We start from the raw sequence: 22,530 nt of genomic DNA, 5'->3' as shown, positions 1-22,530 counted from the left end.
ATTTGACCTGGCACGATAATTTAAAAATTTACACATAAAATATATAATTTTACTATTATTTCTAAGTAAATATTTTAATGGTAAAAAAAAATATATTACTATGTCCTCTATATCTATGTCATCGGCAGTGCAAATTTATAGTATGCTCCGACGTCTTTGTGTGTCCTAACTAATGTCTGGATATGCAAGATCTTGTTTTCTCCAACACATCGATGAAATGAATCTTTGATAAAATTTAATCATCCATAGTAAACGTCACAGTTTATTTGCCAGAGAGGTCTGGCAAACAGTTTTCTTGGACACATGAATAAATCCGACCCCGTGTCGATAAAAAAATGATTTTGCTCAAAAAATGTTTTTAACATAGAGGCGGCAACTAGTAAGATTCAGCACACCAGCCGTTAATTTTAAGTGCCTTACAAAGTGGCGGAAACCTTGTGGAATTGGTATCAGAAAACGCCGTTCACGTAAAGTAGTCGAAACTAGCATCGTTGTTGCGGTTAATCGTTGTTCTGGGTTGGATTTGCGATGTTGTGTATTGAAGCTGTTCTGGTGTTTTACTTCCTCTCCTCAGTATTGTGACGACAGGTCTGTGTATGTAAATAGTTTAAAACAGCTTCATAATCAAGATGAGTGTTTTATAGGGACTTTGAAGCAAACATTTGGATAGCAATTTAAATTCTTAATTTCGTTTTTCTCCGTATTTTATTATAAGTAGCCGCATGTCCGTATTCGAACTTTACGACTGCCAACGGTATACAAACGGCAGATGCGCTCTTGATTTGGTTCAAGCATATTAGCCATAACAACCGTTTTATTGGGCATACTCCAAATAAATCAGAAAATTATGAGAACGTGTTTACTGGTAATTATCATGATTTTCCTGTTAAATCTTAAAAATTGTAAAACTATTTGCGAAACTATTTGCGTGACGTAAAACTATTTGCGAAAATATAACAATTAAATAGTTTTATTCTTTTAACACAACTTTTCATACGACTGGATATAACAATTTTACGCATGTTAAATTAAACAAAAAATACGGTTTTATTTTTTATTTACCAATACATATTTCACACACATAATAATGATAATTGATTATTGATCTATTATACGCATTGCTAACATTTTTGTATGTTATTTTGTTGCAAATTGCACTTGCATGTAGATTCAAATATATTTTCTTTGATGCTATGTTTAATAACAACCAACATATATAAATATACATACAGACCTATACATATATAAAGTTGTATATTGTTCATTCATCATTGAATAATTATCATTTTTATAAGGTAAGAATTCTTATTTTATATAATTATGTATTTAATATATGAGAGAATGCCATAGACTTTCCAACATATGTATCAATGGCAACAATAGACATTAACACAAACTTGTCATACGGCAACATGTATTATCGTTAAAATACATAGTTGTCTTTTTAACTGAATATAGCCTCAAATACTTATACAATAACAGTGTTTGTATATAAATTTGCAACAAAAGTATACAATTAAACAATAATAATTTTATAATATACATGTTAAGAAGCTTAAACTAATAATAATATAAAATCTAACCTACGCTACCAATTTTGAAAGCCAATATAAACTTATTTAAATATTTATATCAGATAGTAATAGTATTTTGGTTATAAAATTGGCTCATTATATACTCGTTACTAGAAAAGAAAATTATTATAATTATTTATTTCAATAATGAATGAATGCTTTTTAATCATCCTCATGTTGATTCATTATTAAGGAATGATTTTAAAAATACATATTAAAAAGATTAAATGAATTATTGTATATAATTAATCACAGATATAATTAATGTTATAATAATTACATCTTTGGATAACTACAGCCTAGTATAGTGTCCGATATTAAAAATAAAAGGAAAATATGAGCTGTAACTTGTAATATCAATTTTTTAGAGATCTTTTTTTAGGCTTAGTCCAGTGATTATCTTAAAGAATAAATTTATTCATACAATCAAAAAATAAATCTCACTAAATAATGAGAATATTTTGATATAATGGAGTTATAACATTTCAGTCCTTTTGTTATTATTTGTTTCTGTAATATCCGAAAAAAATAATGACACAATTTAAATTATTTTGAAGCTATGTCATTCTTGGGGTTTTTTAAGCAAGTTTTTCGTTTTCAATTGCAATAATAAAATAAAATGTATGAATTCATTCGAAAATAGAGGTAATGCTTATTAATTTTAATCAACATCTTTTATTATATTATTTTATTTCTTTTATTATTAATATGTAAAATAAAGGACTACAAATTTAGTCCTATATTTTACATTTAGGAAGTATGTTATATTCATTCGTAACAAAAAAAGCTAAAAAGTTACTAAGCTACTAAGCACGTATTCTTCTATATTTTACAATTATTGTTCTTTTTTAATACATATTTGTGCAAATAAAGAAATGCAATCATGCGTAATGATATAATAAATCAGTTTATGATCATACTTTGAAATATGACATTCAAAATCCACACTCCATTAAGCACCAACGTACGATACCATATATTTCTTTTTACTTATATTCCTTAGTTTTTATATAATCACAATCAAAGGACATTGTTTATATATATATATATATATATATATATATATATATATATATATATATATATATATATATATATATATATTTATATATATACGTATGTGTGTGTGTGTGTGTGTGTGTGTGTTGTGTGTGTGTGGGTGTGGGTGTGTGTGTGGGTGTGGGTGTGGGTGTACATATGTGTAGATAAAATAATAAAAATAGTTCAGAAAAACAAATATTGTTTCTCCATAATGATTTTTAATCTAAATAAAAATTTAAAACTCTAGATAAGCATAATAATTCGCAAAATTATAATAATTATTGTTTATTTTTAATTTCAACGAATCATAATATCATTATGATAACAATAGTTTTCCAACTATTCACATATTTTTAAAATCTTTATATTAAAATTATATGCTATGCTTTTTGTAAATAAATTTGTTCTTGATATAGTAATCCAAAAATATGAATATATTTTAATAGTATATAATTTGGAAAAGTAAAATAATTCTTATACTAAATGAGATTAAAAATAAATACATTTAATGTTTTTTTAATAACTATACAAAAAATAATAGTGTGATATTTTATATATACAGATACATATATATATTTATATATATGTATAAATATTTGTGTGTGTGTGTTTGTAAAGTAATGTAATCCAGTTATTGATTTAGGAATTTTCCTGTTTCTAAATAATAACATATGTTTATAAAATATTTTTTTGAATGTTTAACCATGTTGATGGGCTTCTAAATAAAAATCGGGCTCGTCGTCTAGGTCGAGTTCAGCTTGCTTACCGTCCAACTAAAATGACGTGTTTTATAAAATATAGAGTATTTACTTTTTATCAATTAATAAGATATACTTACAGCTCTAAGTTCAAAAGATGTGAAGATATAATTTAGCTGCCATCTTAGCGGTACCATCATTATCAACAAGAAAGGAAAAGCTAACGAAGCTTGAGATGATTTTACCACCCACAATAGTGCAAGACAGCCTATTTGGATGATTGTAAATAGATGCATTTTCATTGTGGGAACCTTTAAAGAAAAGTATAATAATAAAAAAAATTATAGGAATGAACATTTTAACAAACACATACTTTTTTGACATAAACAGCTGGTGGATGGTGTTTCACAGGCATGAAGAACAGTACAATTCTTTCAAATAGTTGAATTCCGTTTACAGACGAAATGCCCATATACAAAAATATACCAAAAAGCACAGATAATGGCACCAATCGTAACAAGGCAGACATCAAAACCGAAACGCCAATTAGCACTGACACCAGCAGCGAACTCAAACGTTGTTCTGAAATAAAATACATTTAAAATAAATTATTATTTTGTAAATGAAAAACTAAAAATACAACTACACTTTAAACCATACGTTAAAATTATATACCTACTATATTTGGGTCAAATATGTCAAATAATAGTGTAACGCGATTGATCACATTATATGACCACCAAATCGACTAGTTGTATAGTTGGTAACTAATACCTGAAAGACACGAATTCGAAACCTATATGAATCTTTGTATTTCCTATTTTTTTTATGATGTCTGTAAGATCGGAATTAGAGATTATTATACAATTATAATTCCAGTCGATCATTAGTGATTAACTTTTACGAATGAATATTAGAAAAATATAAATCGAGACATGTCATGCATAGTCACATGTATTGATTGTAAGCTGTACTTATTATTTACATTTAATAAAATATGTACCGCTAATGTATACACTGATTTTAATTCGATGTCTCACTACTTACTTATTGTAGGTATTGATTGTGTTTGCCCCGTTATAACGCATTTTTATGTTACAATAAATAAATACAGTACAATATGTTTACCTAATAAAAATCAAAAATGATTGTAATAAAAATGTTCTGTAAGGGGTTTAAATGATTTATAAAGAGATTCCGTAAACAACAAATGACTTAAGTTTTTAGTTGGGAAATATTTTTAGTTAAATTTATTTGCGTACAATAATATTAATGTACTTACGTAATAATAAACATTAATTAATTAACTAATTGTTCTTTTTTATAGGGAATGAGGGCTTCTGCGACTTCAATATTATTATTAAGATTTTAATTATTAATGATAATTTACAAATGATTATACATAACCATATTTCTGATCGATACCCTCAAATTAGATTTTCTTAATTTCTTTGATGAATATCGAAGTAATTAATTAAAGTATAACATAAACTTAATTTTCACGAACAAGTTAAGGTCGACTTTTTTTCTACTATGGCCAAATACGTTATGACTCTTAAGCTGTCAGATTTGCTTATAATATTATTCGCGAAAATAAGATTATATAAAATAAGATTCTGTAAAAGAAATGATACAATAAACAAATGTGGGAGATTCAACAATATTTTTTATTAAAGTATTTTATTAAAAATTAGTAAAATTTAGACAGCATAATAGTAAATTAATGAAATTATTAACCTCGTGCAATGTGACCAGATTTTAAAATGTGTCCTTTGTCTTTTTTGAACAAAAATGTTCAAATTGTCCTTTATTTAGCATCTCTAAATCTAAAAGGAGGACGCCTGGTCACATTATCTTATGTATATTATAAATAATATAACTCATCGAATACAATATCACTCGTTGTTTGTGAAATGTTTTCGAATGTGATGATTTCAGAAAGAAGTGATGATCTATCCCCAATTATTCATATATTGTGGTGGTTATATATAAACAAATAAACAATCGATCAAATAAAACTAACCTTTTACTTCTGTAATATGTGGCTTATCACCCGGAGCGTGGTTTGTGGACATGACTGTCAGTGCAGACACATGAGAAACTGATCTTACGGTAGCGACGCACATATACGGAGCTCCAATAATTCCGCAGAATATGTTCAAGTAACTGATCACGACGATGTCCATGTGAAAGCCAGAACCTTTTTTTAAGTTTCTCTCCGGTTTATCAACGATTAACCTAATAAAATAATTAATTATGAATGTATTTAAGTTATTGAAGTAAACAATATTACAAAAAAGTTTTAAAATTCGCATAATAACATATGATAACATGTTTTTCTGTCCGCTGCATGATATATAATATGTGTGCTGTTTATGAGTGTGTACATAGTATGAGCCACGAAAACTAAAGGATGAAATACTAAACTTGGATCAAAGATTGCTCTAATTTGTATTCATGTTGTAATGCAGACAATTATTTTTTAACATTATTTTACTTTATTAATATTATTTTCGTTTATAAAAGTGTTGTTATTTTGGCCACAAAGGCAAGTTAACTCAATTCTAATGTAAAATTACAGGTTGAATAATTTTTTTGATCATTACATTCAGGCCTGATTACATTCATAATTATATAATAATATACCACAACATAAATCTCGGCTATAATGAATAGTAAACTCATTTTATATTTGAATTAATAATAAAAATCGAATTAAAGATTTTTTAATTTATGTTATTGTTTTTTGCTGATAAAACGAATTGGCAATAATAAATAAATAAGTCTAATTTAAATTTATTCAATAAATTGGTGTGTGTTTTATTAAATGTGGCACTCTATTAAAATTCTTTAAAAATCAAGTTTTTTATATCAGCTACCATGTACTAAACACCTTTCAATACATTTTACGATGATATATGTATATATATATTTATATACATGTATGACGTTGTTATAAAATTTTGTATATACAACTGCGCAAAAACTGCATTTTTTATAAAAGGCATATCTTAATCTACTTTCATAATTTACAGTATTTTCCCTTTGAAAAACCTTTGTGCTTGTGAAAATAATGAATCTTTTAATTTGTATAAATATATATCACAAAAGACAAAATTAAAAAATAATTCGTAGGAGATTATGTTCAACATAAATTTAATTATACATTCGCTTTATTTTTGCAACGCTGAAAACGCTTACATATATAATGTCTAGCGTAATTGTTTTTCGAAGAAATTTTCTTACTCAGCAATGTGCGTCTCCATGAATATGATAATGTATATCATCAGAGCAGGAATGCAAGCTGCAAATGGCACCCAAATTGGAAGATCAAATTTATCAGAGCCGGTCAGAGATATTATCCAGCCTCTGTTCTCGTCACTCGGCTTCAGACCTTTTGGAACGCTCAGCTTTTCCGTGTATGTTTGCGGCACAAAGTAATCTAGCATCACCATGATAATGATTGCGATTGGTACACCAAAATCACCTAAAGCACGGCGGATCTAAAAAAGAAAATGTGTGTTAAATACAATAAAATAAACATGGACATTTAAAACTGAACTTTACATTAATAAAAATCAGTGATTTATTTCCTTGTTCAGAAGCAATGCGCAAATTTATTTGAATAATATATACTATTTTTCCTCAGGCTAGTCTATATTTTTATGCACCATGTTCGAACACTGTTTATATTTGAGCTCTAGCTAATACTCAGAGCCAGATATTTTAGAGGAAATACAGTATATGTACAACTTTTAACAATTAGATCTACGTATCTTTAAATTGAAAATCATGTATATGTAATGTAATTAATAAATAGAAAAGATAACTTGAATTCCAAAGACAATGCCAGTGAATATTAATGGTTTGAGTAGGATCTTTGACCATGTTGAGATGTAAACGAGTAAGAAACAGAACAATACTAATATATATCTGGAGATGTTCCCCTATCGATATTTACCAAAGCTGAAAAATACAGATGAGCAGGACATATAACTAGATTAAATAATAACTGATTGCCTATGACTATCCTATGAATCTGAGTTCTAGCAGACTCTTTGGAAGTCTGCGGAGTGGACAGACATTGTTTTTACATTGTACTCATGTAAGAGTCGCTAATGAGCCGATAGGTAAGGGCTGACTATATTCCAGACGCATAAATTATTTAAAATAAACATTAAAGTAATTTAACAGTTCATAACTATGTTCTACTTACACTACGTCCTAAAAATTTGCTGTTTCTGAAGATTCTCAGATAGTAGGCAATTGCAAACGTTCCCAAGGTGAGCAGAGTCGAAAACAAAGCAGTGTTTGGTTGACTCTCTACTTCGATTGAGTGCGATTTCCCAATGGCCGCAGGAACCACGACGGAGTTAGCCAAATTGCTCAAATAAGTCTGGTTTACGATGCTGGTGTTGTTCTCGTCTCCCAAGGCCGTACCGTTGTAGTCATTGTACATAAGAGCGAATTCAGAATCGTTTTCGATTACGGGGGTCGGCGGTGCATTGCAGTAATCTCTCATTAGTGGATGCTTGCTAAATACGAATATCAATTTTGTTATAGGCTCCATGATGAAGATAAGCGAAATCAACGAAGAGAATATATCTTCGGTAAACCTGAAAGTAAAAAAAGGTAATTTTTGGTAATATCTTTTGATTCACATATAAGAAGTCATGTTATTTAGTTGCGACTCTTAACATAAAAAAATCATTATTGTTTCAGTTACACCCCGTAGACCTTTCTATAGGGCTACATTAAAACTTGAAAATTAAATAGAAAAATTTAAAAATATACCAGAGTTGTGAATCCTGCCGCCTAGCAGATTTTTTAATTATCTTATTTTATTTTTAATATTACAAATCTGACCATCATGATTTGACAGGTTTCCCCAATATGTTGTGATGGTCATTATCCAAAAAAGTTATATTTATCATTGGATATTGTACATATGTACATACATACATATACCATGCACTACATAAACTCAGCATTTCTCAAATACATACATACATACACACACTCTTTAACATAATATTATTATTAAAAATTCACACGAAATGTTGAGTTATAAAATAGATGAACACTGCTCACATAAATTGTTCCAGCACTTCATAGCTATTGCTAAAAACTTCATTGTGTTTGGCAAGTTGTAAAGCTCATGTAAGAGGGGCGTTCTCAAGCGCTAACATCATGGCCACGACGGTCAAATATAAGAGACATGATCATAACTCGACTCACATTGGCGGATTGTCGACACAACCCCTTAGCAACTACAAAAAGTACTTCATTGAATAGATGCTATGCCGGGAATGCAATGATTTGTATCAAACAACAAGAAGTACTCTCACTAGGATTCCAGAAAATGGTGCCATATTTGAGGAAACTATAAACTAACCTATCTAATAGAATGAGAATCGGCAATAAATTGTTAAAAGTGAAACTCGTTCCATATAACGAAGCCAAGCATCTTCGATGCTTTATTGCAGACTTTAGGGATATATATAGGTTCAGATTGTAGTCTAGAATGAGTGAAATAATCATCGGAGCGACGATTACTATAGCACACATACTGAAGATGGCGATTTAGATAAGTCGAAAAAAACTAATATGAACGTTCAAGAAACCAAAGTTTTTTAACTTCTGGGGAAGAAGCTCTTGACAAATTTGTTTAAGATGGTGAAGACTACATCGAGCTGGATTTTAAAATCGAGGGGCTTTGTCACCACTTTCGAAAGGCACAGTACCAACGACACGGATGAAATCTGTGTTGTTGGTCCACTAACAACAAAATTAACGAAAACTTTTATCATTATATATGTGTGTATATACATGTACTTATATTTGTTACGATAAATTAATAATAAAATAGTAAACAGTAAAACCAATTTGTGTATTTGTTGAAGAATATTTATATCAATATTAAAAAATCCATTTTTTAAAGTCCATTATTGATAAGCTAGATTTAACAAAATAAATAACATTTTTAGGGATATTTAAATCTAATTGTGTTTTTAATATGGCTTTATTATTTTACAAATCCAAAAATAATGGTCCTACCCCTGCTCAATACATTTCAAAGTTGTTGACCGATATAAGTCTTGTTTTTGCATTTAGCATTGCTCTATATACAGATCCATCCCGTCGCCATCCAAAAATATGAATTTCTTAATAGAATACACATACAAACATATAATTAATTATTATTACCTGGTGAATTTTTTAACCAAAACGCTTCCCTCGAACATTGCGACCAAAGTGCTGATTATAGCTAACCATACAGTCGTGTAGAATCTCACAGCCAAATAGTCTATATTATTATTCACGCACAAGTTGTGAAGACTTTCGTCAAAGAGCAGCAATGGTCCAGTGGCTCCGACAACCATCATGGGCTGACCAGCAAATAGAGCAAAGAGAATACCCGTAAACGCTGTGGCAATCAATGTTTCCGATATGCCCATCTTGTTGTTGGTTTTGTCTGCTATGAGACCTCCAAAAGTTATGGCCGAGGATAGAGCCGCAAAGTACATGAAGATGGCAGCTGCCAAGACTTGAACGTTCAAACCATCGATGAAGTCTGATCGATAATACGGATATCTGTGTTTCATATCGTTGATTAATCCTGAAAAAGCCAAAATTAAATTAAATAAAAAAAATGATAAAATTATAATAATTAAATTAAGTTTTTTAAGTTTATTATAACAATAATGCTGAAAGACCTCTTATACAATAGGTCATCCTATAATTATGTAACGCTATTCAAATTTGTACTTTTTTACCATAAAGATAAGATAACTCAATTATTATGTAACTTTTTTTCACTGATTTCAACTGTATCATTAGTTTTTTTTTCTTAAACATAATTCAATAATAATATGAATGAATAATAAACTATGTATTACATATGAATTTAAACTGAAAAAAAATCAATAATAAAGTTAATATTAAATATGATTTTTTAGCATTTTATTAAAGGAAAAATGTTGAAAATCGATACATATTGTAAAAAAAATTGAAATCATTATTGAATAAATATTTTTTATTTATTTTTAATTACAAATTTTACCATCATGGCTTGACAGGTTTCCCCAATGTGCCATGATGTATATTATACAAACAATAATTATTCCAATAAATATTTAAAAAATAAATGAGCAAAATCCAACATAATTTTTTCAGCTCCTCGTAGCAATCAAAAATTGTGTTTGGCAAACTCGTTATGAAGCTAGATGTCTCGTGGAAGAAGAGCGTTCTCAGGCGCTGATGTCCTGGATGCGATCACTCTCATTATTATAAACGACATTTTTGGGGGAAAACTAATGCTTCAGCTGAACTTAGTGTCATTGTGTCAAAAATAAAAAATCTACAGATACATACTACAACCAAATGTAAATATTATATTTTTACTTTAACCCATCTATTGCCTTTCGCCCACCGGTGAGTGCTTGAGCTAGGTATTTGAAATTGCCATGCACCCGGTTGTGGGCGCTAAGTTTAAATAAAGCGAAATTAATTTTGGTTTTTTTACAATAAGTTTATAAAACTAACTAAATCGATAAATCGATATTTTGAAAGTATTTGAAAGCGCGGGTTTATAAAAATGTGCGGCGATTAAGTGCTTAAATTATGTCGTTAGTGATTTTATTTGATTAAAATAAGCAAGGTACATATACCTTAACTTAATCTTACCTCCGAAAAAATTTCCTGTCTTTCTTAACGGATCGAACTTTTTCTCTTTTTTCTCTTTTTTCTTTTCAGTTTCAGGTGCTGGTTCATCCTTCTTGACTTCTTCGCCTTTAGACCTTTTCTCCAACGCGGTCTTCTTCCTCTTCATGATCATTTCAGATTTGGATTTCAGCTCATCGAAAGGCAACAGCGCCTGTGAATCCCAGTTGCCCGGAGGTAGGACGATAGAGTCGTCCAAGAACTCGTTGATAGCAGAAAGGAGATCTTTTCTGTGCTCTGCCTTGTATGCTATTTCGTGGAATGAACTATTAGACATGAGTGTCGAGATGGACCTGCCAATTTCGTGGTAATCCAAGTCAGAGGAGCTCGGTCCTAGCAAGACGAATATGAACCTGACCGGAATGGATATCTCGGTCACAGACGGAAGTACAGTTCCTTGGGCAAGACGAACGAAAGCTATAGTAGGACTGGTTAAGTAGCCTACGGTTCCAACCCAAACAGCCGTCGCTTCAGATCCAATCGGAATCCTCCTTGAAATGGAATCTTCGGCCACTTTCTTGACGTCGTCTTGGGACGTGTAAGTCTCCTCTCTCACGTCAATTTTGACGTAGTCTTCACCAGCAGAATTCAGACTCCATTTGCTCTCTTTGCCGTCAGCGTTTACGCAAACGGTCTGAGTTTTGTTCTTTTCGCCATCAGAGAGATTCTGAAATTTAGGATGATTAGATGAACTTACTTATATGTTTAATCAAACTCAAGCTAGACTTAAATTTATGCAATTTTAAAACATCTTTGACATTCCATAGTTAAAGAAGCAACATTTCTTCAAAAATAAATAGATGTGGTATTGAATAAAAAGTAATAAATGTTTATATGTAGGTGAGTCAAATATATTCAATAAAGCATTAAAAGAATAACACAGTTTTATTGTCATGTAAATTAACAGCAGTGTTACGTAAAAATTTCTGAAAAGTAGAAGTACAAATCAAAGTGAATCAGTCATTCGTTTTTTGAGTAGTAAAGCGTGAAACCCATTGAAATTCGTCGACAAATGTAAGTTTAATATGGTGATGCATGTCTATTACTCTAAGAAACTTATGAATGGAGGAAAAGGTTTCGAAACTGAGTGAGTACTTAAGCAGACCATTATTGACCAATACAGGAAGAAAAGTAGTGACACATAGTACACAAACACACACACTGAACATGTTTACTAAATTTCGGGATAAAAAATATTTAAGAATTTTATTTGACTCACCACGTGTTTTTATAAAAAAATAGGTCTAAGCAAAACGGCACGCAAATACCAAAAAAAATTAATTAATAAATAAAGAAAACTTTAAAAGTTGAAGCCAGAATTATAATAATTATTAATTAGAATTTATTCTTATAAAATAGCTATTTTATAAGAACGTCAAATTAAATGAAAATAAATAGTTGAAATATGTATTATTAACATGCTTTACACATATTTTCAGAAATTCAGTTAAAAAATACTATTTTCTTCAAAATTGATGCATTGATGTTTTAATTTTAATTAAAAATATGAAATAATATACACAACATTGACATTTGATATACAATACAATCAAATGTATATTTGAAATTAAATTAAAAAGGCGGTATTTATACCACATTATAAAAATAAGTCTATATATTATATTATATTTATAATATATTTGATGTACATATATATATATATTTTAGTGTGTTTAGAGTGAATTAAATATGTGTATATGTCTTATTATATGATAAAGAATTATTAATCTAACATGCATATTATTTTTAATATATTATGTGAATTTGAGAGATGTGTTAAAAGTAATTTTAACTTAGGGTTGCCATCTATTAAAATATTCTTTAATATATACATATGTATAATGACGAAATATCTATTTATTGTTATGTTTAATAAAGGTGACTTACTCACGTTATGGAATTAACAAGGATTGCTAAACTTTGTGTTTCCCTAACGCATGGTTTCCCAATCTATGTTCCGCGGAACACTGGTGTTCCGCGGATCCAAAATTGGTGTTCCGCGGAGCCTAAATAGATATTTCACAAAAATTTATAGTAAATTAAAAAAAATTAGCATATTCTACTTCATAGTGGAAGGCAAGTGACGGTTAAACTTAATTGAGATTTATGACGTCAAGAGAAGGCGTAGTTTTTAGTACCTAGAAGTTGGGTACAGCAAAATAAGCTAAGTGTTCCGCCAAAATTTTCGGATTTGCCAAGTGTTCCGTCGCTAAAAAAGTTTGGGAAACCCTGCCCTAACGTATATTATTACTGCACAATTGAATTTCATTCACATTTTGTGTCAAGTTTTACCATATAGTACAAAATTAATAACTAGGGTGACAATAGCAGTTATAGCTTTGTCTGAAACTTTATGTATTCTAAGCGAATTTTAATATAGTCTTTTGATGCCAGTATAGATTTTGCATGAAAATAATACATCTTTTGTGTCTAAGCTTACAAGTCTTTTTGAATTAAATGAAAATATATAAATTTAACATTTTTACTTTATTGTCGGTATTTTTAAAATATATTAATAATATCTAGTATTATATTTAATATGAATTATGAACTTTCTATTACACTAAAGACACCTTTACTATAAATTTTACAGTTTTGTGAAACTTTTTAGTTTTTTTTTTCAAGGATGATATTCACAAATAATTATATAACATGTGGCAAACCTAATATTTTAAAACATAACTTAAGAAAACACCCTTGCTTTGGCACACATATATTGAAAGCTTTCATATTTACACTTTTATGATGTCAGTATTTATTTAAGAAACCGATAGTTAGAGTAAGTAAGTTATCGAAATGCAGCTAGGAGTGAGACAATGTTGTATTTTATCCCCAATGAGTATTTAAATATTTGTTCAAACATTTTTTTTCTGCAGAACGCATACGAATGGATAAAAAAAAACATAATCTCACTGCACTAAATGTAATATATATATTTTACAACCTTTAGTTACTGTTTGGGTACTTTGTATAAAAAATATATATTAGATGGGACCGTAACACAGGTGTTTTCTCTTGCATGTTTCCAAAGCGTTTTTGAGCTGTTTGTGGATCTGTTTCTCTAAATGAAGGTAGTTAGTAGTTGGAAATAATGTTACGATTAAATGAGCTGTGTGTCTTCGACAAGATCCCGGTCGGCCAGTAAAATGACGATCGACGTGGTATGAATTCGGTGACCGCATCGCTGGCAAAGAACCCAATGTGCTCCGACGGGTACCTACCCTTTCTTGCTGCCACACCCACTTGATGTGTGTAAAGAAAATTTGAACATGTTTTACGCTCAGATAAACATATATCATGTGATCCGCAGATATGGTTAGGAGGAATCACACAATGGTCTACAGAATTATAGTTTGGTGGAGAAGATATTACTCTCAATAATTAATTTTACTTTTATTTATACACATACATATTTTTTTCAACACAAAATCTTACTTTCATAAAAAAAATCTGGAATTTATATATAAATAAAACGGTATCACGGATTCGCAATACAAGCAACAAATAATTAATTGTGATTTGATAAACGAGCAAATCTTCTTGAAAAAATAATTTTCACACCGAGAGCTGCATCGAGATCTGCTTGGAGAAAACTAGCATAATTAAGGGTTCTCTTTATAATCACAAACTTATCGATGATTATGTTGTTTGGGAAGGCGAATAATGACGATATTCAAGAGTTGGTGGAAGAACATGGCCAGGAACTAACCAATAAAGAACTAATAAATCTGCATCGCGAGCAATAGCACGAGTCTACAAACAAGATCTCGTATGAGGAGGAGAAGAAAGAGGCTGAAAAATATTTTACTTGAAATGAGATCAGAAATATCTGTAAAATGTGGGAAACAGTGCAAAGAACCACCTGAGTAAGGCTGTAGCAGTACGAGCCTTGAATCTATTTAATGACAATGCGATGTCGCATTTTTGACAAATCCTGAAGAGGAGGCAAAAGCAAGTACCATTGGATAGGTTTCTAGTTAAAGGTCCACGAAAAAAAAAATATTTTATTGGGCTAATAAACAACAGTGATTCCGATATGAATAATTAATTAATTTAATTAGTTTATAATAATTTAAAATAATAAAATATGTAAGAAATATACGTTTTTTTGTATTAATCATTTTTATATGAATATTTTAAGTTTCCATTATTTATTATAGAAAAATTTGCTTTAACATACGACTGTTTAGAAATACAAATACTTTTCCATAACGAATTGTGCTTGTAAATCGAAATTCTACTGTATATAAAAAATATATTGAAAAAAAAATCAAGGTGATACTATGAATTATTCTTCATTTTAGGGATTTTAAAATGTGTGAAAAATATCAGAATTCCTTTTACTAATACTATAGTATATTTTCTTTAAATTTGTTTGCATGTCGTATGAATACTCCATTATATGTTAATTTGGACGTTTAGACTGTTAGGTAAAAAATATATTCAAAGAAATTTAATATAATTGAAAACTATGTAATAATATAATCCCTGAATGAATCTAAGATTGGCAGTTGATAACACTTAGAAATTAAATATTAGGTTAATTAATAAATTAAAATCTTAATCGTGTACTGATTCGGATAGTTAAAAACTCTTTATATATTTAAATATTTTCTATTTATATATATATATTTTGATGTTAAAAATAGAATATAGAAAATTGGAACAAAGGTTAAATACGCGATAACTAAAAAAATGTTTTATAATTTAAAAATAAAACCTATATGGTTAAATTTCACATATTTGGCATAATTTTTAGACCATGACAGCTAATTAAATTAATTCTATAGTAATTTGAGATTTAGTATTTGAGAGTTTAATAGATTTAATGAAATACATACTAGCGTATGTATGTACATAGATATTCAAATATAAAAACAAGAGGGATTCGATGAGCTACTTATATAGCTTGTTTAGAGAGAGAGAGTCCCCTAAAATATAGAACATTCTTAGAAAATGGCTAGATCTTCTTTGAATCATAATTGTAAGTATGAAATATTTTGTAGACCCGTGTATTCGTACCTTCCGATTTACCGCGAATCTCATGACTTTACACTTAATTCTACACACACATGTATGTATTAATATAATTTAATTTATTTAAAAATACTTGATAGATTTCATTCGAGTTTTAAGGGCTATAAGCCTGTTTTAAAAATATCGTTAATAATGATTCGAATATTTAATCAAAACAAGAAATAATGGAAGTAAAAGCACAACAAAACAGCCCTTAATTATATCATAAGTACATTACAAAATATAACAAACCTCATGATCCTTTAGGTAAAAATATAATAGGGTAAAAAGGAATTAGATTGTAGTTTTAGATATAGATATTAAATAATCATTGTCTTATTACTTACTTGTAGGCTGGTGTAGCTCGAGTTCTTTTTCAAGCTTATTTTGAAGCCTTTTTCATTATCATTGACACGTTTATGCCTAAGTAGAAGACTGCGCATTACGGCTGATTTGTCTGCTTCGTCTACTAGTTCATCGATTGACATCTGTTCAGCGATTCTGAGGAAATAATATTTAGATATAGTTTTATTACACACATTAATGTAATTAATTTAAAAAACTAGTGCTAATTTACTTTGATAATTTTGTGATAGTAAATCTTTGTATTTCATGAACTGATTGTAATCATGAAGGAATAATAAAATTGTTGGTCGAAACTTTGCGATGTTTCAATTATTATATTAACCACATAGTTATACTTAACATTTAAAACATAAGAAACTCGAAGAAGTTGCCTTAATACTTTTATTTATATATCCTGAACATAAATAAAAGTTATGTTAATGTTTTGTAAACTTTCGCGTAATAATTGTTAAGCAAAATTTACCCAAAAATAATTTTAATTATTAAATCGAATAATTTTAACGTTTATAAAAGATAATATTATCATATATTTCGTTGAATATAATTATAGTGTGTATTGTATTTACCAAAATATGACCTTTCTTTCAAATGTATATTCTGAGAAGAGTATGTTTGATTTAAAACAAAAGGATGTATAGCAGTACTCGGCAACATTTTTTCACATCAAAGCTCTTCCCAGAATTCCGCGGCACACTTCAAACAAAATATATTTAGAAAAAGGAGATATATTTTAATAATTTTTTGCGTATACATATTTGTAATTTTAAAATTTTAGCAATGAATAATAATTAATATAAATATAATTATAACAGGAATTAATATTATATAAACTAAATATGTGTTTCTGAAAAAAATAGAAAATATATTCTGTATGTAGTTCTAAAAGTGGAGGACATTTACAGAGATGTGAAAATTGTGTTTATGGCATACAAGTAAAAAATAAAGATTGTTTTAGATTATTAAAACCCTTTCGTGGCCAGTGGGAATACGGTTTCCCACTTTCAAAATAGCCCTAAAAAGATCAGTGGGAATTACGTTTCCCAATTTTATTCACTACTGCCATCTAGAATTATTATTGGGTATTACGATGAAACATTTATATACCTACTTCATCCATTGAACTTAAAAGTGGCAGTTGAGTTTAAAATTACACGATTTGTATTATTTCGAGTGTCGTGTGTTAGATAAGTTGAATTTGTAACAAAACTTTAAAATTTTAAGGACAATAAGGATTTTGACGGTTGATTTGAATTATAAAGACATTTTTTTACAGTGTGTTGTATAGATTAGGGGTGATTTGATCTGAATTTTAAATTAGCCTTTAAGATATCTCTAGAAAATCAGTTGATCGGCAAGTTTTGTTCGCTGAAACGCCGTAACAGACCATCAATCTTTTTGGCTAATAATGCCCGAGTACTAGAGAATATACCCCTAGAATCTGTAGGTACACATATGCCTCTAAAAAGTGAAACTTACAGAAGGTGTAGACTTTGTAGTGTAAAAAAGATGGCGAAACAAACTAAATGCATGTGTAGAGGTTGCGATGTACCACTATGTACATATTTCACCATTTTTTGATCTTTTTCATAAGAAATGATTTTATTTTATTTTTACCTTAATCATATTGTTTTTTTACTTTAAATAAATTAAATTCCTAAAAAAAAAAGTTTTTCTTTTTTGCGCACAATAAGTACTCTACCAAGTATCAGTGGGAAGTATAGATCCCATATTTTTTTTTTAAGTTCCAATCGCTTTTTTTTAATATTTTTTTTCTATATTTTTTAATAAATACTAATGACTAGAAAATGCAAAAAAAAATAAAAAAATAAAAAAAATTTATTTGAGCACGAAAGGGTTAATGCAACTATTTATTTTCACTTTATGCACTACTACTATTGAAGATGTTAATTTTTACACTACACACTTATCCCTTGATTTACGCGGTTAAGAAAAAAAACCCTTTTTTAAATAAATGTCTACCACTAACAGAGAGTTAAGGAACGATCATAAATAAATTTATAAAAAAATAAAATATGTGGTTAATTCACAATTTTTTTCTACAAAATAATTCTAGATATAATGTTCAATATTTATAATTTTAAACTGGAGTAATGTAAAACTAATATTATTTTATTTTAAATTATGCACATAATATTTCAAAGATGTGGTTCTCATTATAATTTTCCGGGTCTTTTTCGTGAAACAAGTATTCCGTTACCTAATTAAATCAACACACATATCGTATTTAATATATTACATAAATCAAAGCGACACATTGTAAAACATACATATATGTATGCATCTACATACATAAATAAAACCACGTCACATATTATATTTATATCGTAATATATCTAAAAAAATGTGTGTTTTAACAACAATTAATTATTACTAATATAAATTTGAGAGTTGAAAATTGAAAATTGTTGGTTAATAAGTATATATTCTAATATTTTTCAATCCACGGATAATAAGTTTTTATTAAAAATACGCACTGCGGTTGTTTTTATAATAATAAATTTAAATACAAAATTTTGTGCTTTTTTATAATATTATCTACATAAAATAAAAATATAATTAATGTACGCTGTTACATTTTCTCTATACTTGAAGCAAAGTTTTAACGAAGTTGAAGCTACATAATATTATTTAAGGGGGTAAAGGGGGTATAAAATGATAATATTTTTGAAATCATCTTTAAAAAATATTAACGTTCATTAAAAAAATAAAATTGAAATAAATTTGTCGTTTCATACAACTAATATAAATGAAATCGTCCCAGATAAATTCCAGAATAAAAATATATTTTTTTTACATTATTTACAGCTAATAATAATTCGATACTTTAAATGTAAAATATTCGCAATTAAAAACAATAAAGGTGGGTACACAAATGCATGATATATCGAAATTATGATTTAATTGTTTATCAATTTTGAATGATTTTTTTTCATTAAGATACTATCGTTTTTTTCCCAATTAGTACCGTTCTTATTTTATAAAAAAACATAGGTAATAGTTTTTCAACGCCTGCTATGACAACATAATTAAAAATTATTATTAATTACATTTATATTACTGGCTATAATAGATTATGATGAATTTTGAGCTATAAATTATAATTATGGATTATTTTAAATCATAAAACGTTACTTTCGTATATTAAATAACATTTGTTAATTTATAAATTTATATTCATTCCATTACTACGCGGCTTCAGATCATTATATTGAATTTCACGCTATATTGCACAATACGGCGTTTTGTTCTTTACAGTTAAGTAGATATTTAAAAGCTTTATTGCTCGTGATAAAATTACGTCGTGCCTTGAAAACAGTTTCTTTGGACTAGAAATTCCGTACATAATATGATGCCAGAGCTCATCGTACGAGAGTTTTTTCTGGCAAATCCGATTTTCGATTTATCCATCGAGTGTATTCTATTAATATTTTTAGTAATTTAAATTTCTGCTTTGAACATACCATTAGAGAATAAAATATATTTAAAAAATATTATTTTGTCATTATTAATTTTATATAATAAGTCAAAACATTTACTGAAGTTTGTAAGTTTGATTAAAAATTAACGGAAAATTGTACAACTTTGCGGTATAAAAATGATACAGCTAGATAAAGAATATAGTTGCGAGTATTATATTTACTTAAACATAGGTAATTAAAATAGCAAACCATATAACAAAAAACAAAGAAAAAAGACGGCCTCTGAGTCGTCATTCGGACGTTTTCCTTCCATATGATTTTTTACATTCAATGGCTGAAAGGGTTGACATTGTCCATGTATTATATATTTAAATGTTGATTGGTACGCACTGTTTTTGTGATAAATTAATTTTTATCTGCTAGTTTAGATGTGACGGAATAGTTCACCCTAAAAGACTACCTTACATCTTTCTTTCACATAAGATATTTAAATGCAAAGAAAAAATCTAATTTACACAAATACGTTTTTATATTATAAATGGTTAATTTTGGGTCCATGTATTTTTTCGCAATTGATCTGAACAGAGTGCTAATCCTTTGGAATTTTATTGCAGGCACTTAAAGCTCTATTGGATATTATTTCAAAAGCTGATGTTTATGACTTAATACATGACAGATTTTGTTTCTCATGCCCAATGCGTCAATTTCATTGTTTTTTTGTGAATTTTCGGGATGTTTTAAATGATGCACTCAATATATCTATATGTTTCGTTTTATAAATCTAACGAAAAATTAAAAATTAATTTTATTCTAATATTCAATAATAATAGCATACCGCCAGCTTACTAATGAACTCAAAAGAGTACTGTGCATCCGATACTCTCTCTCTCTCTTTCTTAAATGTATACGCAAAGAATAAGTTCGATATACATAGTCATGTATATATTTTAAGCATAGTTAATTCTAACTCCTCTTATTATATTCTTTCGTGCGAAAAGATGGATTGATAGATATTGGATGATCACTTACCGGAAAGTAATGCCTGCTAGATCTTTTTCATTCATATCCAAAAGCAGCACTCCAGATTGGATGCACCTACGAAGGTTTAAAAGAGAATGGAATGACAAAGAAGCCACATGTGGTTTGCCCCAGCGATCGGAACCTTCTTCAAGATCTTCTTCGTATTTGATCCAACGCGCCGTTTGCTTCCACTCTTCAGCGCCTTCACTCAGTTCGTCCAATTGGACGAAGAGCTTTGAAGTAGATGTATGTTATGGTATATACATAGTAAAATAGCTCTGTAATGTTATAACTATTACTAACCGAATGGGGCTGATGGTCGTAAATCTTCTTGAACTTGCTAGGAGACAGTATTTCTTTGAGTTTTCCAGGTCCATCCTTGCGACTGATGCTGATGTGAGTGTTCGCCGTTGATATCTAAATAATGGTTTGAATAATAATTTACTACAAATACATGTCAAAATGAGGTAGACATTTTGACCTTATTTGTATATAAAATCAGTAGTAATAAATAATACACAATAGTACAAAAGTTTTGATAAGCAATTGAGACATAAATTGTAATAAGATTAGTGAAAATAGAAGCACATCTGCTACGATCTGCAATTCATGGCCAAATTGTTTTTTGAACCAAAAGTAACTATAAATTGACATAACATAATTTATATAAACATCAAATCGATATGAGAGAACCTTTCTAAAGTTTATTATAAAATAAAATATAAATTTGGAAGCTCTGACTACACCTACACATTATTCTAGCATATATTCTAGATATTCCTATAACAATCAATCTACCTAATGCAACGATATTATACACCATAATTCTCTTTCTCATACCATAACCCTTATTTATAAAGAAAGCTATTGCCAAGAGTCTTCAAAATCAATGCAAAGTTGATACTAGTATACTCTAAATTAACTTGATAATAAATTATTTAGTACAGCTCCCGAAAATGACAGTATTTCTAATAAAGTCTTAAAATGCAAAATGTCTCCATTGTCTCTAATCATGTAAGTGGCAATTAAGTAAAAAATTCTGACTGTAAAAAAATTAAATGGTTACCTTGCGAAGCTTTGAGCGACGAAAAACTCTTGGATCATCTGATCTATGGCTATCTAAGTCTTCCAAATCCGCTTCAGGAAGAACGGCATCTTCGGGTTGCACAGATATTCTCCTACCTTCGTATTTCAACTGTGGTTCTTCTTGCAACGAAAATTTTCTTCCATGCGGAGCGCTAATCTTGCGCACCCTGAGAGACAAAATAACATTTTTATTAATCCGAATACCGTTTCAGATGATTTTTAAATTCACGTTTGGTTATATTATGAGAAAATATTTATATAATGGCGCATTTCAAGGCATTTTCATTTTTTTCTTTTTAAATTGTAACCATGTTTTTTTGTATCTTCATTATATTATATTAAAACATAACAATAATGATAAACCATTTATAAGTATTTTATCTAAAAGTACTTTTGTAAATTTAATTATCACATTGAAATAAATGATTATTAAGAATACAGTGTACTCTGGATTATCCTGTTTGCAGATTAACAGTGCTTGAAATAAACTTAATTTTATAAAATTGATTTTAAATTTTATTAAAATAAAATTTAAAAACCTATTTCATGTTGATTATAACCAAAAAG

General features: G+C 28.7%; 1 protein-coding gene across 4 annotated transcripts in view; it reads right to left on the bottom strand.

The window, feature by feature from the left end:
• Nucleotides 1-3,163: 3,163 nt before the first annotated feature.
• Nucleotides 3,164-22,530, bottom strand: part of Ae2 (anion exchange protein Ae2) — a 105,465-nt gene continuing 86,098 nt past the window's right edge. For 3 of the 4 annotated variants that reach the window (XM_088188042.1, XM_088188043.1, XM_088188044.1), the window contains exons 4-15: nucleotides 21,944-22,130; nucleotides 21,181-21,294; nucleotides 20,887-21,110; nucleotides 16,399-16,552; nucleotides 11,000-11,702; nucleotides 9,521-9,932; nucleotides 7,530-7,929; nucleotides 6,560-6,816; nucleotides 5,337-5,551; nucleotides 3,687-3,895; nucleotides 3,454-3,624; nucleotides 3,164-3,388 (exon numbers count right to left, since the gene is read on the bottom strand). In XM_088188042.1, the coding sequence (XP_088044168.1) occupies nucleotides 3,314-3,388; nucleotides 3,454-3,624; nucleotides 3,687-3,895; nucleotides 5,337-5,551; nucleotides 6,560-6,816; nucleotides 7,530-7,929; nucleotides 9,521-9,932; nucleotides 11,000-11,702; nucleotides 16,399-16,552; nucleotides 20,887-21,110; nucleotides 21,181-21,294; nucleotides 21,944-22,130 (3,121 nt within the window). In that variant the 3' untranslated portion in view covers nucleotides 3,164-3,313. Of the gene's footprint in view, nucleotides 3,389-3,453; nucleotides 3,625-3,686; nucleotides 3,896-5,336; nucleotides 5,552-6,559; nucleotides 6,817-7,529; nucleotides 7,930-9,520; nucleotides 9,933-10,999; nucleotides 11,703-14,133; nucleotides 14,442-16,398; nucleotides 16,553-20,886; nucleotides 21,111-21,180; nucleotides 21,295-21,943; nucleotides 22,131-22,530 lie in introns of those variants that run through there. The other variant, XM_088188045.1, reaches the window with a different exon arrangement.

Source organism: Plectrocnemia conspersa, unplaced genomic scaffold (genome assembly GCF_051122295.1).
Source record: "Plectrocnemia conspersa isolate PC_06_02 unplaced genomic scaffold, ASM5112229v1 ptg000006l, whole genome shotgun sequence".
Taxonomy (NCBI): Eukaryota; Metazoa; Arthropoda; class Insecta; order Trichoptera; family Polycentropodidae; genus Plectrocnemia; species Plectrocnemia conspersa.
This window is presented reverse-complemented; position numbering and strand designations above follow the sequence as displayed.